Raw genomic sequence first — 16,819 nt, 5'->3', positions numbered from 1 at the left:
CGTTGCATCGGTGGAAGAGCGCAGGTGCCGTTTAAAAAAGCCACAGCGCATCCCCTCTCCACGGACGAGAAAAATCGCCACCACCACGGAGCCAGTATCTCCCGAAGACACAACCCCAACGCATCAGAGCCAGCCATAAACTCGCGCAGACTCCGTCGAAGCTCGGGGGCGGAGGGTTGCTAGGCTGGATTGCGCGTGCGCGCGTATACATGCATTGTAATGCGCGAGCGCGAGAGAGCGGGTAATCACTATGATTGCGGTGGGCGTTGCAAATCCTTAACTTTAATAGCCTGGGCCAAAAGTATGCGCGAGCGAGCGCGTGAAACTTTTATCGCCTCTTCTCTCTCTCTCTCTCTCTCTCTCTCTCTCTCTCTCTCTCTCTCTCTCTCTCTCTCTCTCTCCCCTTTTCCACCGGCTCGTAATTTTTCTCGTAAGAAAGCGAGAGAGAAGCGGCGAAGACGAGGAGCGAGGCTTTTTTCCTCTTGTTTCCATTCCCGGTTTATCCCTCTCCGAGGTTGCGCGCGCGCGCGGATACAGTCTCCCTCTGTGTCGAGAGGAGAAACGTGTAATAAGCGCTCGAGGCGTCGTCGTCGCGCCGCGTCCTCTTCTCTCCTCGTTTTTGACTCCGACGAGAAACTATACCTGCACTGTGTGTACCTGCATTCGAATATACGAAAGCGCTATTCAGCGATCTTTTATAGTTTTAAAATTTTCATAAAAACGAAGAAATTCCGATCGACCTGACGCGAAAGAATTTATAACCACACGCGATTAATAAGATCCAGAAAATCGGCGCAGGTAGATTACGAGGATCCCCGAAAAAAATTACGTAAGTCTTACGGAACGAGGGGGCATATAAATCGCACGATAAAGCGACGGGCGGTGTGCAAGGTGAGATAGAGAGAGAGAGAGACTCCTCTCGCCGAAAAGTGAAACCGCCTCGAGGGGTCCGATGCACGCATTATATGCTACTGCAGGTATTTTTCGGCGGACGAGGAAGTGCCGAGGTGAAATCGTTATCTCCTCTTTCTTTTTTCATTTGTACAGAGCCTCCTCCTCTCGACGATGCTATAACGCTCGGCGAGATTATTACGTAACGATAAATTTTGGAATGCGACTCCCTTCTCCGAAATATAATATTATCGCACCTCTCGCGTCGCACTCATTACGCTTGAACGGTCCGTAAATCGATCATCTCCACGCGCACGTGATACCGATTTTAATTCGAATCGTCGCCAGAATTATTAGAACAAAAAGCGCGAAATTTCAACGCGACGTCTCACTCAGTCACGAAGGGCATCTTTGGCGCGAGCATGTCGGAAGCCCACTCTCTCTCTCTCTAGCTGCAGTATAGATTCTCGATAAACCGAGGCCGCGAATGACACGTATAGCCAAGCGGAACGGGGCAGCTCTCGCTCTTTCTCTCTCCCTTTCTCAAGAGAGAGACTCACGCATGTCGCCACTAACTTGTATTAATGTTGTCGATCAATCCTAATGGAGGCGCATTTGCATGCGTGCCTCTGGCTCGTTGAGTCGAGAGATTGCACGACGACGACGCGGCTCCGTTTTATATATATATATATATATACACACACACACATATACCCCTCGCGGATATACCCGAGCTTACCGTACTTGGCTCGTGGCCTGTCTTCGATAAATCCTTACCGCGAGCGCGTGCACTGTCCGTATGCTATATGTATATACGATATACTCCTACGCGTCTGCAGTGCAGGAGAAAAGGGTGCGTTTGCGCGCATCGGGATTTTATAGCGTTTCAGGGAAAGGATCACGCGTGTAATTTTACTTTGCGTAACTGCATCACGCGAGCGACTGAACAATGCACTCGCGACGGCGTCGTGAGTATACGTATACACTCGTGGCTCCTTGAGGCGTGATTCTGCACTTTCCACTTTTCCTAATAACCGAACGAATTGCGCACTGCGCGAAAAAATATGACGTGTTAATTCATCCTCCCGCATTGAGCTGCAGAGCAATAATTTCTCCGGACGCATCTCCCTCTTGAAAAACTCTCTCCGCGCGGGCAAAAATCCGCGCTCGCAAAGATGTCATAAGGCAAGGTTACGCTGTATATTTACGAGCGTATATATATATATATATATATATATATATATATATATATCACGAGCACTTTTAACGCCTCGACGTCAATTCCACAACGCGCTCGCTGCTAATTATTACCCCCATCAGAAAAATGGGAAGAGCGCGAGCCGCCTCGGGCCCCGGCTTTGCGCCTATAAAAGCTACAGACTGCTGCGAAGAGAGATAAAGCGACAACAATAAGATCTGGAACCGCGCGACGATAAAAAGTACGCCGGCAATTACGCTCGCTACTCGCGCGCGAGAGGAAAGTATGCGACGGATATAGCGACCTTACGCTCGCTCCGGCGTTACACCACACGCGCTGCGGTTTTCGCCCGGGATTATAATTATTTTTGAAATTATTTTCCAAAACGGCTCTCGCGAATTTGCTTATATACATTCGCGCGCACTGCTGCTCTCTGGAAACTGGTTTTCGCGTGGAGAGAGAGAGAGAGAGAGAGAGAGAGAGAGAGAGAGAGAGAGAGAGAGAGAGAGATTCTGCCCGCGAGATAGCGTCGCCGCGCGACGAGGCAGTGCAGCTCTCTTTCTCGGCTGACGTTTCTAAATTAATACTGAGATACGGGAGTAACACCCTTCGAACAACATAATTATTGCGAGCAGAGCATTTAAATTGAAATCGTACGAGTTTATCATTTCCAGATAGCGCTTGCTTGTTTCCTAGCAGCGAGAGAGCGAGTAACCGGCGGCTTTCGCGATAAAAATTATTTTTCATATCGCGACTGAAATCGATCACGTGGCTGGTGTAACGAGTTCTAATGAGGCTTACTACTTCCGATATGTATATAAATTCGTTGCGGTGCATACATCGGAGGAAAAGAAATTTGAATGGAAAACCATTTATCCGGGCGCTAACCTCGTTCCGATAAACAAAAGTCACTATACACGGTTGAATAATGCAAAAGAAGTGAAAATAACGCGCGCGATATTCCTCGGACGAGTGAAAACGGCTTCATAGGTCGCGCGTTTCTTTTCCGGGGCGCAGAGAGCCGAAAAATTATACTGTAAAATCAGCCAATAAAACCTACGCCGGTTATACACAATGACTCGGCGAATCATTAAATCATTCATAAAAACCCACGGCGCGTGTATTATCGACGAGGTGTGCGTTACCATTCGATTTCCGCGCGCAAGAGGTGAAAGTTTTTCCTGCTAACTGATTACCGAGTTCGCATCTCCCCTGCGCGTTATATTCTCGGATATATCGGCGGGAAATAAATTCATTCGAGCGTGGCAAGTAGCAAGTCCTTCGCGAAGTGAATCATCGACTCGTTTGTGATACCAAAAATCCCCCGCGGTCGCTTATAAAATAACGAAATAATTCTATGAAACTCGCGCGCGTATTTAGTCGCGGGGAAATAACGCTCGAAATTCCGAGGCGGGGAATTTAAAAGGATACACGCATAGCTCGCCATTTTTTCTCTCAAGGTTGCCGTGTAACGCAATCAATGCGACTGACTCATGCCGCGGTTTATCGGAAAAATTCAAACGCTCGAGCTTATACTTACATCGCGATAAAGTATTTCCCAATACAAGTATATCGATTACTCTCGTTGAACCGTTCGCGAGTTTCAATTGAAATGCAAATTTCACATCCACACAAAACGGTCCCTCACCGAGAGAACTGTTATCGACTCGTAAGAGAGCGCGATTAGCATTTTTAGCGTGCCCGATCTGTCTTAAAAGTCGATATCTAACCCAGCTCGAGCAAAAAAAAAAAATCCCTGACCTCTCTGGGTGGAGCGGCACCTGCCAATGCCGTCCGCTCGCGCGCTCACGACTTCGCCTACTTGTTCGTTATTCCTTTAAGTACAGCCGACGTGTGCATCGCTTTATCTCTCTCTCTCTCTCTCTCTCTCTCTCTCCTCGGCAGCCTCCTCCCATATATTCCTATCTCGGCTATAGTTTAAGAGCAAAGACGCGCGCCGAACGACAAAAAAGAGAGACTCTCCGCGGCGCGGCGGAACGACATGACAAACAAAAGCCGAGAAGGAAGAAAAAACAAAGCGAGCAAAAGGGAGGAACGACAGCAGAGAGAGAAAGGACGAAGGTGCGAGAAAACGAAGGCAGTGACGGAACAGAGGAGGAGAAGAAGAGACGGCTTGTGTTCTGCTGTAGGTAGAGGGATTTTGAGCTAGGAGCGACTGAGAAGAAAAATATAAATCACGCTCCGATGAACAATCGTGGCAAATAGGAATTGTTATTCACGCCTGGTCGAAGCTCAGGGGAATCCGAGAAAAACGACTCTCGTTTGCGGTGATAACGCAGTATTCGATTCCCGATCGCACTTTCGATGTCGGTTTGATTGTAAAGCGCGAGCGAGTTTCCGCCAGACGCTCATAATCCTTTTCACTTTCCCCAATTAGCATCGAACGGCCGAGGGAAAACGAAAAAATAACCGCCGGATATATTTTCCGCAACGGGCGTAACTATACACCCGGCTTATCTATCCGCTATCGTGTGCAGCTGCAGCAAATACCGAATCGGCTGATTAACGCGTAATCGAACAATCGCTGCTACACACATCCGTTTGCGAATCTGGATCCAGAGTTCGGTTCGCATCGTTCTATAAATAAAGTACTTAAACGCAACCGACTACTTATGTTAAGCATAGCCAGAAGTACTAGTATAGGTATCGTCGCTCCAGAAAAGGCTCTCTCTCTCTCTCTCTCTCTCTCTCTCTCTCTCTCTCTCTCTCTCTCTCTCTCTCTCTCGCCAATTAGAACTCGGGCTGGTACGCTCGCGATATTTGTATCGCGACTCGGCTGTGTATACGTGTGTGTGTGTGTGTGTGGGGGTATAGGCAGTGGTAGCAACAGGAGCCGAGGAGAGTGCGGTAACTAACCAATTACCGAGAGAGGAGCCAGGCCGTACTACAGCGCACGCTTGCATTAGCGAGCCTCATTAGCGTCAGGCTAAAGTGCCGATTGCACCTCTATTCGGATCACGTCTGCTCCTGCTGTCTGAGTTCGCTCGGTGATGAGGACGACGACGACGACGATGATGATGATGATGATGGGGATGATGGTCAGCGCGTGACACTTTCGGATGCGTTTTTTCTTCTCTTTAGAGGGATTTCGAAGGGATCATTGATTTTTTGTCGAGTATATTTTATTACGCCCATTAGTTCGCTAAAACAATGCACCGAATGAAGCCACTTACGTTTAATTCGTTGCGTCAGGCCACCATTAAATCTCCGTTCTGCTATACCTAATTGACTTTTACTCACATACAGCTCGATTTTCAGCGGCCGTGTAAGCACCGATTGTTACGACTCCAACTACTTGATTATATCGCATTATACCGATCGCTTTAATTTGTACACCATCCAGTCGTTCATCATCGGCTTTATACCACTGTTATTCATGCCAATAAACCGCGCGCACGCGTCAGCCTCATCGCTCCTCCTGATCTACTCTATCTGCAAACACGAGCTGGCACACAGAGCGCGGAATAGAAAATAAACAAAGCCGATCTCTAGCTGCGAGGTAAATCCGCGCAACGGTAAACGAAATTCAAGGTATTCCATCACAACGAGGTCCGAGCTCGAAGATCAAGCCAATCAGATATCCCTCGCTGCGGCTATTTTCACTTTCATAAAGAACGAATGCCATCGCAGCTATAGCTGCCACTCGCGAACGTTAGACCGATTTCCATGTCTAACAGCCGCGAAAATCAATGTTCCGTTAAAATATCCCTTCCAATCGTCAGCTCCCAGCGCACGCGCCGCTCCTACAATACAGCCAGGCAACTGTAACGACGAAAACAAGAGCAGCAGCTGAAAATTCAACTGCTCTCTTCACGCACACACGCGTGTACTCGAGTTGCATCAGAGACGAGCCAACTCTCGCACAGAGATGTCGACACGGATAACGAGTGAGTCTACGACAAAGTTCCCAGCTGCAGCGCGTATATACCCCCGGATTTCGTAACGGATGAGAATTGCGCGAGTTGACGTATCGGCTGATATCGCACGCTTCGCTCCTTTTCGCGCTCGCGCCAGGAGGAAAGTTGCGGCTGGAAAACTTTCGAGCGGCGATATTAGGTGCGTTCCTATTTTTTTTTTTTTTTTACCTCTTTTCGTGGTTATTGCGCGAGAACCGACACAGCTTTTTTCGGTGAGCGAGCGCGAGAGCGGATGGGAAGTAAGTAGTCGTGATTGATGTCGGCGGCTCGTTTGCGTTACGCTTTTGTCTTGATGGGGGCCAGCCTGGAGACATAATAATACTTGCATAAGATGGAAATGCCTCGGGCTGTGTGTATAGAGGAAATAAAAGCGTTATAGGAATATTTACAGTCTTATTCGGAACGATGAAAAAAAAAGCGAGTGTAAAACGATCGGAACGTCTCCCGGCGTTTCACGCGGTGATTAGAAAGCGAGAGCGAATTTTCGGCGCATAAAATCGATTCCGCGATACACCTCGTAAATCACTGACCGGATCGAAGAGCGAACAGTATATCTAAATTACGGTACATCGCGCGCGCGCACGCAACGATTATTAACGAGGAATCCGCATCATCGCGCGCTTATTACAATACGCAACAACGTCGAGAAATCGAAGAGTAAAAATAAAATAGCTGCAGCTCCCTCTTCCTGCTCTCCGCGATTTCATAGCTATCATCCTGCGGCAGCGTATACCCCCTCATTTTTTCCACTGCAGCATAACCGCATCGTCGTCGTCGCCACACCCACGAGTCCTTTGCATATCCGAAACGACGACTCCCCCGCTATATACCTTATCGTCCTTGCCAAGGCTGCTCCGTACCGTGGGAAGCCTCTCTCTGGCTCTATTTTCTATATTGATTCTCTCTCCGCGTTTCTTCCATCAGCACACCGCAGCCGCCGCCGTACACTTCCTCTCCACGCGCTCGAAAGTTTCCTGCTTCGCTCTATTTCTTTCTCTCTCTCGCGCGCGCGCGCGCGCGAACGTGGAATTAACGGGGATCGAATAATTGCTATCGAGAGAGCGCAGTTGTGCAATGGCAGTATAGTGCGAAGCTCGCGTGCGTCCATGCGGAGGAATTTTCTTTCCTGCGAAACGCCGCCGACGCTTTTTCTTTTTGCGCGGATCGATCGCGATGTTTCGGATGCTCGTTTATTGCGCTTCGGTTTGTTTGCTCGACTATATCTCTATGCTGCTGGTTAATTATTCTGTAATAGTAAAATATCTCGCGTTGATAGAGGAGAAGACAAAAATATTACAGTATGATACCAGTCGCTTAGGCCGTAAAAAATGATTGGCTCGTTAGAAAATAAAAGGAGAGTATAAATGACACGCTGCACACGCGCATCTCTCTGAAAGCGCTGAGTGAAGGAAGAGAGAGAAAAAAGTATGTCATTATAACAGTTGTTGATGTTTAGGATACGTCATTCCGCGTGTGTAGCGGATAGCCGAAGGTCGGCTGGTGAATTCCAATTTGAAGATGCCTCGTAAAACGGTTTATAATTATGACTCAGTAGCCTGCTGCCGCTGCTGCTGCACAAAAGCCCAGCAAAGCGTATACTTAATGAGTATTCTTTTGTCGTGGGTGCCTCACTTTTTTCCGGATTTTTAACCCGCGCGCTTCGCTCAATTATTTTTATGCGCCGCTCCGGAGATGAAGTTGTGCAATTGCTTAGTTGTGAAGAGGGACACACGACGGTTTTTCCAATTGGTTCCGATCCGCGCGCGATGACGCGACACTTATCCTCGATGCTTTCACTTTTTTCGCTCCGTGAACTCTTGAGCTAGATAACGCATATTATAGTACATTTGCGAGGAAATGTCAATCGCAAAAACCGCGTCCGCGAACATTATACACGCATCCAACCCGAAAGCCCATCAGCCTTCTCTCTCTCTCTCTCTCTCTCTCTCTCTCTCTCTCTCTCTCTCTCTCTCTCTCTCTCTCTGGCGAAAAAAGTCCGGCAACCTTCCACGCCTCGAAAAAAAAGCAGCTGAAGAGAGCCAGACAGTCGCGTCGTAAATCTAAATCCCTGGGCTCTCGCAGAAAACAAAAACCACGTGCAGAAGACCGACTTTGCGTCCTCCAGCAACCTCCGCCCAAGAAACGTCGGCGACTTTTTCTCGCCCTACAGACGGTATAGAGAACAACGAAAAGCAAGAAAAAACGACACAAGCCACAAGTAGTCCTTGCGAAAGGCCGAAATTATAATCAGCGCGTTAAAGGGGCCAGAGATCCTCGCGCGCGCGACGTGACTGCTTCGCGCCTCTGCGAGATTTATCGTAATCCTCGACGACTCTACGCTGCTGTTGCAACGTTCTCTCGCGCTGTGTGTATTATAAAAGGAAGTTCGCTATATACACGTCGAAAAAAAAGAGAAGCCAGCCTACGAGAGCGAGGAAAAAATTCAAGGTCGTTCCCGTTTCCCATACGCGCACGCGCGTACGTACGTACTTCCTGTGCGCGATGTTTCTTTATATACCTGCGCCTCTTTCTTTATAGAGCTCGAGCGAGAGCTGTCTAACGGCATCGACGATAATGCGTGATTAACGTTTCTCCTGAAACGATTATTATAAGGGAGCGACTACGCTGATGAGCGCTTGCTTTTCGCGAAAATTGGACCTAGCGCGCGTAGTTTTGGAAAAGGGTTTCTTGCCGCCGTTATCGTTATTACGCGCGAAATGCGCTTTTAATGATATAAGAAATCGCGCGCGAGAAATATAATGGGTCGCTATGAGTCAGGTGTAGCGCAATAAGACACACAGAGAAGCTATAGCGCTGCATTGTAAAAACGCGCCGTAAGTGACATTGGAACACTGCGCGCGAACAACGGGGCGTTGGGCAACGGCTGCGTAATTGTATAAGCATATATTTACTGGTGTAATCAATATTGCATATTTATAATCCTATGGGCTGTAACTATGCTGAAACGCTCACACAGGCCGTTAAATCTCGGAAAGACACCTGGCGTTGTTTGTTTGCAAACGCAGCGCTGTAATGTACCCTTTGACATGTAAATTTTTAAGAAAAAAACTCAAGGATTCGGACTGCGCTCTTCTATGAGAAAATACGCATCGCAGTATTTTGGGGAACAATATGATTCAAAATTTCTTGTTACAGTTGTTTTTTTTTTCTCATATGCGCGATTTTTCCTTGACACAATGAATCATTGAATCACACTAAATAATACACGCGGCTCGCTTGTGAAATTAATTTATCTGAGAAAATCACGCCGTGTGCTCTCTTGCTCAAGCTCGAAAAATGAGTCTAATTACAAATATTATCGTAATAAGCAGGCGCGCGCGTTTACGTATTTTGTAAAGGTCGTATGTCTCTCTCTCTCTCTCTCTCTCTCTCTCTCTCTCTCTCTCTCTCTCTCTCTCTCTCTCTCTCTCTCTCTCTATCTCTCTCTCTCCCCCCTCTTTGCGAATGTTCCATGGGAGAAAAATCCTCACACACCCAAGATCCAGAAACTTCTTCGTCGCACTTTCGGTTTTCAAATTTCGACGCGTTACCCGCGCTTTTATCGAATTAAGAACGCGTCCCACTTCCCAAACTACTGTATACTACTACTGGTGTTACGAAACCCGGCTGGAGAAGTTCATTAAAAGGCACTCGATGTTTACCGTCGAAATCGTACATTTCCTGAGCAGTTCTTCTATACACATGTACATTTTTTTTTCTCATAAACCACTCGCGCAGACGCAGACAATGGCCCGAGAGACGATAATAGAACGAGTGCAGCGAGCTTATGTATTATTCAGAAATCAGCTCTCTCGAACCGATCATTAGGCAAACGATCGCGGATTCTAAACACGAGCGATAATACACCTACTTAAAAAAAGGAAAACAGAGACGTCAAAACATTTTAAAAAGAAACCGACAAAGCCTCTCCACCGCTGCATGCACACACGAGTCGCGCGTACATATGCAAAACGCGCGCCTTTCCTCCCCCGCAGCTCGCACAATGGAAGTCCGCGCTCGCGCGCGCCTCGTGGCGGGAATGTGTTATTAAATATTTGTCATCATCCACGTCGAGATGCCAATGACCCGTACGCGCGCGAAAAAATTTTCCAACAGCGTATATCGATTACAAACCCTCGGTATGCGCGCCGATCGTCCGAAAAAAGAACGGCGCGCGCAAGTGCACACTGCAGCGCAAGGAATCCGGAGAGAGAAAGAGGGGAAAAAAGGTAGAGAGAGCCGTGGTAAAAAACATCGCGCGGCTGGAATGAAAAGCGAGCTCGTGCGCAGGTTTATCAGGTTGTGCAATTTTTTCTCATAACATACGCGAAGCATGTACCGGAGAGCTGTGCTCTTCCCCGCGGGACAGACAATGGAATCTTATTGAATAAGAGACGCGCTCACACACACACGCTACAAGCGCCTGGATAATCCTCTCTCTCTCTCTCTCTCTCTCTCTCTCTCTCTCTCTCTCTCTCTCTCTCTCTCTCTCTCTTTCTCTCTGGCGTATACATATCCACACACATGGTACTACTATCATATACGCATACCGGCGGAACATATAAGCACGTGGGTCGGATCGAGAGCCTCTCCCTGCGCGTGAAAATCCTGCATCTCTCGCAGTCGTCGTCGTATAGCGCAGCTGCGTGCGCGTAAGCTCGCGAGTCGTTCGAGAAGGTGTAGAGGAGAGAGGGACTCTTGCCAGGATAGAGGACTCTCTGCCCCGCCGAGATACAGCGGTGGGGAGAGAGGTATGGTGGAGGTATACACCGCGGCGGAGCAGCGCTCGATTACCAGCGCGACTGGCTGCCAGTCCTGCACGAGCTGCGCTGCAGAGTGTGCGCTATACCTACTCGAGGGACTGGTTCTCTATCTTGTGTGTCCGTGCGACTGTACATATATACATATTGCTACGTTATACTCTGTGCGAGGCGAGCTGAGGAGACGCTTTTCGTTCGGGGAGCTGCGCTGAGGTTTGTTCCCGGGACGACAGTATACACCGATTGATAATTATACTACACTCGTATGCGCGTACCGGGAAGAGCGCAGGAGATCGTTTCGAGCCAAGAGAGCGAGCGATCAGAGTCGGATAATCATGTGTAATCAGGATCGTAGCGCAATAAAACGCATATATCGGTATATATAAGGATGTAACTTCTTCCTCCTCTTCTTTTTCTTGGTCACAGTAATGACCGTGCCGGAGGATTTGCAGAACTAGATCTAACGGACACCGCGTTTTCATCGGTTATACACATCCCGCGTGCATCGTATTTGGCTCCATATAACCGTATATAATCGTGAATAATATCTCCTTAGTATACACACACACGGGCGCGAGATGAATGGGGTTGAGTATCGGTAAAGCGGCAGAGGAATGCGTTATCAATCATCGGATGCTACTGCTAACCGCTGAATTTAACGCTAATCGACATAGCTCCGATATCTAAACGATTTCCCCGAGCGACGCATTCCTGCGCCCGCATCAAAAAGCCTCTCTCGCGGCGTAAATTCCTATGTCGTAGGTATAATACCCTGCATCTCTGAAAGTGACATTTTTCTCATTACAGCCGCACATCGCTGCCAACGATCGCCTCGAGAGAAAGAGAAGAAATGCTGGCCGTCGTATGAAAATGAGCGAGCCGAGCAAATAGCGAACAAGCGAGGGCGAGATCTCGGCGCAATGACGACGGGGGAGAGAATATAAATCGAGGGAGGGAGAAGAGGATCTCGATACGCTCGGCCGAGCGCTCGCGCGCGCGCGCGCAAGCGAGAGATCGGTAGGAGAGTCGCCGGTAAATCATAATCGCCGCGGGGCATCCGCAGAAAGAAAGAGACAGGAGTACACAGAGAGAAGGGAGAGGGACTAAGTGCATTCTCCCCTGGCGGATATCGAGTGCGACCGATCGATCGGTATATACGCGGGAGCCGCTCAGTGACAGAGAAATCGAGCAGTGAAGCGTCGACGGAAGCGAGGACGAGCTAGGCTAGCTCTCCGGATGCACGAATAAACAAGTCGAAAGTGTAACAACAACGAGCGACTCTCGATTTCGATCGCGCCGCAGTGTAACCGCACGATCCGCTCGACTCGTCGTCGTTTCTTCTCTCTCGCTCGCGCGAGATCGGTAATGACGCGCCCGGTTGCTGCTTACCGTTGCGGCCCAGCAACGAGGATCTAAGTCCAGCACCGAGTGTGTCCGTGTATTTGTGCGTGTGCTTACTCCCGACGACACGAGCCGCCGATCGCTCGCACAGTGAATCCGGCCCGATCTCATGAGGCGTGACAGCGGCCGGCAGCTGCGCAGTCATGGCACGGCGCAGTCGTCGGGCCAGAAAGCGACAGTGCCGAGTGACATAATTGAAGAAAGTGCCGCCGCCGCCGCCGCCGCCGCCGTTGTATGTATCCAGAGTAGCAGCAGCAGCAGCAGCGCTTGAAAGCTGAGAAATCGGCTGCGTAATCCTCTTCTTCTCGAGCGTTCACCATACCCTTTGCAGCAGTGGACAGAGAACCGGTAGCGATCGGTAGTCGGGGAAAGATGTCATCAAACGGCGAGTTCTCCACGATGTCGAGCGGGGAAATGCCTTCGCTGCCCAAGTCGCTGCCGTCGTCGCGGGAGGCCACGGCCGAGGGTAATTCCAATTCCTCCGGCGGCTACATGCCTCTGCGCGACTTCCTCGACAGATTCTCCCTGCCGAGGGTCGTCCGCCTCGAGGGTAGCGCCGGCCGACCGGTACTGCTCTACAAGCAGCAGCAGCGCTCGCTCAGGGTCACCGCGACCCTCCTCATGCACCGATACCGCCACGACGTCAAGGTGGGCCCGGAGATCGTCATTCCCGAGGGATATCCCGGTAAGTCGACTTTTCTTTCTCTCTCTCTCTCTCTCTCTCTCTCTCTCTCTCTCTCTCTCTCTCTCTCCGCCTCATACACACCTTCATACGCGCGCGGCCGCGGCGGAGTAAAAGGAAATTGCAGAGTGCGTACGCGCGCATTAGAGTCTTTCATCATGTACGCACTGGTACACACACACACACACTGCGGCGCGGCTTTTTTTTCGCCGTATCGGGCGCGAGAGAGGTGAAAGTAATGGCGGATTTTTTCGATCCACTTCGCAGTCTAGTATATGTATTATTTCCTCGCGTCTACGCAGCACTTGCGTTCTTTCCTAAGAAAGGACCATTATAATTCCTAATTGCGATTGCGACTCATACTTCAGGTCCGAGAGATTAGGAGAGAGATAAGGTAAAACAGTGGAACGATCGTTCTGGGCTGCTGCGGCGCTGCGCAATGAAACGAGCTTCGTGCCCGCCTGGTAATATAATCTTATGCGGACGTTGATCAAGATATTATCATGCTTTATGCCGAATTGTGATCCTCGCATGCTATGTGCGTGTCGTTCGAACGTTTATACGAGAAATCATTCGGGTGCAAATGCGCGCCGGGGGATGCCTGCTCCGAATCGGCAATTGGCTCTAGAAATGATGATTGAACCGCGTATGCTAAATCCGCTCTGTGTGTATGGGAGAACAAAGTGGCTGATTTGAAAATTGCAGCCAATTAGAGGACTGATTCGCTGCATTGTAAACCTGTAATCGTCCGCGCGCGGCGGGCATGTGTTCCAGCTAATTAAAAATAATCAAGCGACACACAGAGTTAAAGACATAATAACGCCGACTTTCAACTACATACGATCGCTCGGCGTTTGTTATTTTTCGAAACTTAAACACATTCTCAATTCAACGCGCTTTGGATTTAATAAGCGAGCGGGCTCTACGAATTTTTTTTCACAAACGCGAGGCGTATCCCCCGCCGACACTTTTTCGCGTCTGCACTTTTACTTCCGACAGACGCACAGAGACGGCGAAGAGAAACTTAAATTACGATGATGGCGAGTTACAAGGTCTTGTTATTTATATTGACGCGAAAGTATTACGAAACCGTGAGCGAGGGAGAGAGAGAGAGAGAGACGAGCGATGAAAGTGCATTTCAAACGAGTCATCGAATGCACTTTGCAAAAGTCTATACATGCGAGGTATATAATATTTGTAATAGCCCGTCCGCAGCGTAAATATTCAACAGGAGAGCGCGAGATTTATTTCCGCTATTATTCGAGAAATTGCTGGACGAGCCGAACCATTTATTTCAATCGATTAACGATAAATTACGCGGCGTTTTTACCCAAGTCGTCAGCCCGCCCCGCGAGAGACTATACGCGTTATTTTACATAACATCGCTGCCGTTGCTGCTATTATCATCTATTCGTCCGTTTGCTTTGGAGAACTTTATTTTACACCGAGAGCGATCGCATACTACAGGCGTTAAATAAATCGCGGAATTAATTTTCCGGATTATTTATCGAACTTGTACGTTGCATACACATACACGCACGGACGATAGAAAATTACCCGCAGCGCAAACACTATCTAAGTTTCTATTGGCAATAAGTTTGCATTAGCATAGCGCGTATGTGTACACTCAAGCGATTTGCATATCTGATTAATAAATAATCAATCCATTAAATTCCTGGAAAAATCTGACGAGTGTGTCCAGCCGGCAACTTCCCCCCGACACTGCACTGCAATGCTGTAATTGTGCAATTTGGCGTTACGGAAATAGCCCGAGAGAGAGAGAGAGAGAAGCTTGGATATTTATTTTTCGCCTCTCTCTCTCTCTCTCTCGCGCGCGCGCGCGAGCCTGTACATAATATTATGTCATTGACTTGTAATAAAAAGAACGTTCATTACCCGCGAGGCCGAGGAAATTGCCCCGACACGAAACCTCTATTAAAACGCAATTTTATTGGGAAACGCGAGCTGCTGCAGAGAAGAGGTACGAAAAAAGACCTTCGCGTTCCACATAAATGTGGAATACGCTCCAAATAAGAGTATTACACATAACAAGTGCAAGTGCAAACAGACACATCCCCGTGCGCGCGCGGCAAACAAATGTGTGTTCAGCAATCGACACGATCGGTATCCGTGTCACACACGACGCGATCGTTAAAAACACGCAACGCCGGGGCCGGGAGCGATTTTTCCGAGGCTATGGTATTATAACATCGCACTGGTTGGTATAATCGCTTTCCGGACTCCCGGCTTATCATCACGAAGGGCTGTTTCTTCTTTTCGCTCGCGTAATAACGACGTGACGGTTCAACGAAGAGAAAAAAACGCAGAGCTTGGATAATGTAGCCATACCGATTTTTCTCTACGGCGCCGCTGTGCGGTAGGACTGGTTCTGGTGCACGCAGTAGGGACGAAAATAGATCCGGACTTTGTTTTTCACTTCACGCCGCGCGCGCCGAGAGCATTGAGATTAAATGCAGAATTCATGATCCCCGATAACGGGGCGATGTGGCCAAGAAAAGTATCCCCGGTATCTCGATCTAGCTGCGAGAGCATCAGCGCGAGGTATTCTAAAAATACCGGCTATTTTAAAGCCGATGCTATATTTAGAATACGTATGCGTATGTGCGTATAAGAATCGATTTCCATGGATTCGCAAATATAACGATGAGCAGAGGTTTTGGAATCAAGGCACAAAAAGATATTTGTAATAACGACGCCGCGGCAGTAAACAGACTATCTTTTTCAACTTCCCCGTGCGTGTGTACAGAACACAGTTAGGAGCTTCGATTCTTTTTTTTCGGACGCGGGTCTCGCTCGGTTATTAGCTAATTAGAAATTATCGGTTGCCAGCCGCGGGAGAGGATGATGCGCCTCGAGCGAGACGAGTCGTATACTCTGACGATTATGAATTACACTCTGCGGTAGCGCCGCCACCGCCGCAACAGCATCGATTTCCTGGGATCGTTTTATCCGGGAGAGAAAACGAGCCGGAGCTCGTCGGTTCTTCCGGTGCTTATTATTGGCGAGGCTGCTTTATTTTCCAGCTGTAAAGTGTCATTATCATTACCGATTTTTATACGCGGAGGTAGCTATACTACAGCTTTTCGCTACAAGTATATGCGTGCAAGGAGCATGATGACGAGTTAATTGTCAAAGTGAGCTGGTTGTATGTTATTTTTCGACACGCGCCCCGCGTGCGAAATATATAATTCAATTTCGCACGCTCTTCCCGCAACGATGTATCGATTAATGATCGCCGATTTTATCGTGTAATTCGTTTTTCGTACAACACACGGCTATTAGATTAATCGCAACAGATCACGAAACGCTTATGTGTAAAAAAAGGCACCGCTGTATTAAACTCAATTATGTGCGTGTTTTGAAAAGCGAACACGCGGCTCTCTCGACTATGATTTAATAGACCGCGAATGACCTGTTCGTTTAAGCGAGATTAAATCACAGGCGCGCGCGCTTCCTGCGGACTTACTTAATAACGCACTCCCACGCATCTTTATCTGTATAGCGCGACGACGTTTCTAAATTCGAAATCAAAGCGCGCGCGAGTTTAATAATTTGAATATATGCTAATGACGCGAGACGAGTGTCACCTCTCAATCAGCGACATAGCTTCGGCTGCGAATACAGCGTTTGAAATGGATTATATACGTCTATGTGTATACGTACTGTAATAGCAAGGAGAGTCGCAGTTCGACAAAAGAAGTGAACGGAGTCCTTGCTCGCGAGTAATTGTGTCGTAAACGCGATTCATTCGATTTAATTCACACAAACACGTGATATTGTCATCCGTCGAATGCACGAGAGAAAATCCACGATAGAATCGAAACAATCACAGAGGTCGGAAACTCCTTTTCCCGTCGTCGTCGTGAAAAGATCAAAGCACCTACCTCTCGGTGATCATTACTTCGATTATCACCCCGAGAAACACCAA

The 16,819-nt window shown here is 48.5% G+C and overlaps 1 protein-coding gene and 1 long non-coding RNA gene across 2 annotated transcripts in view; one reads left to right on the top strand and one right to left on the bottom strand.

Annotated features, from left to right (window-relative positions):
* The window catches only part of LOC103315844, a 373,598-nt gene that overhangs the window by 337,854 nt on the left and 18,925 nt on the right, over window positions 1–16,819 (bottom strand). The gene's annotated exons all lie outside the window — the stretch shown is intronic.
* The window catches only part of LOC100678816, a 27,584-nt gene continuing 21,547 nt past the window's right edge, over window positions 10,783–16,819 (top strand). Inside the window, exons 1-2 of the mRNA XM_031924893.2 lie at window positions 10,783–11,000; window positions 11,595–12,873. Coding sequence (XP_031780753.1) covers window positions 12,561–12,873 — 313 coding nt within the window. The 5' untranslated portion in view covers window positions 10,783–11,000; window positions 11,595–12,560. The remainder of the gene's footprint in view (window positions 11,001–11,594; window positions 12,874–16,819) is intronic.

This window comes from Nasonia vitripennis, chromosome 2 (genome assembly GCF_009193385.2).
Source record: "Nasonia vitripennis strain AsymCx chromosome 2, Nvit_psr_1.1, whole genome shotgun sequence".
Lineage (NCBI taxonomy): Eukaryota > Metazoa > Arthropoda > Insecta > Hymenoptera > Pteromalidae > Nasonia > Nasonia vitripennis.
Note: the sequence above shows the minus strand (reverse complement) of the source record. Positions and strands in the feature narration are given on the sequence as shown.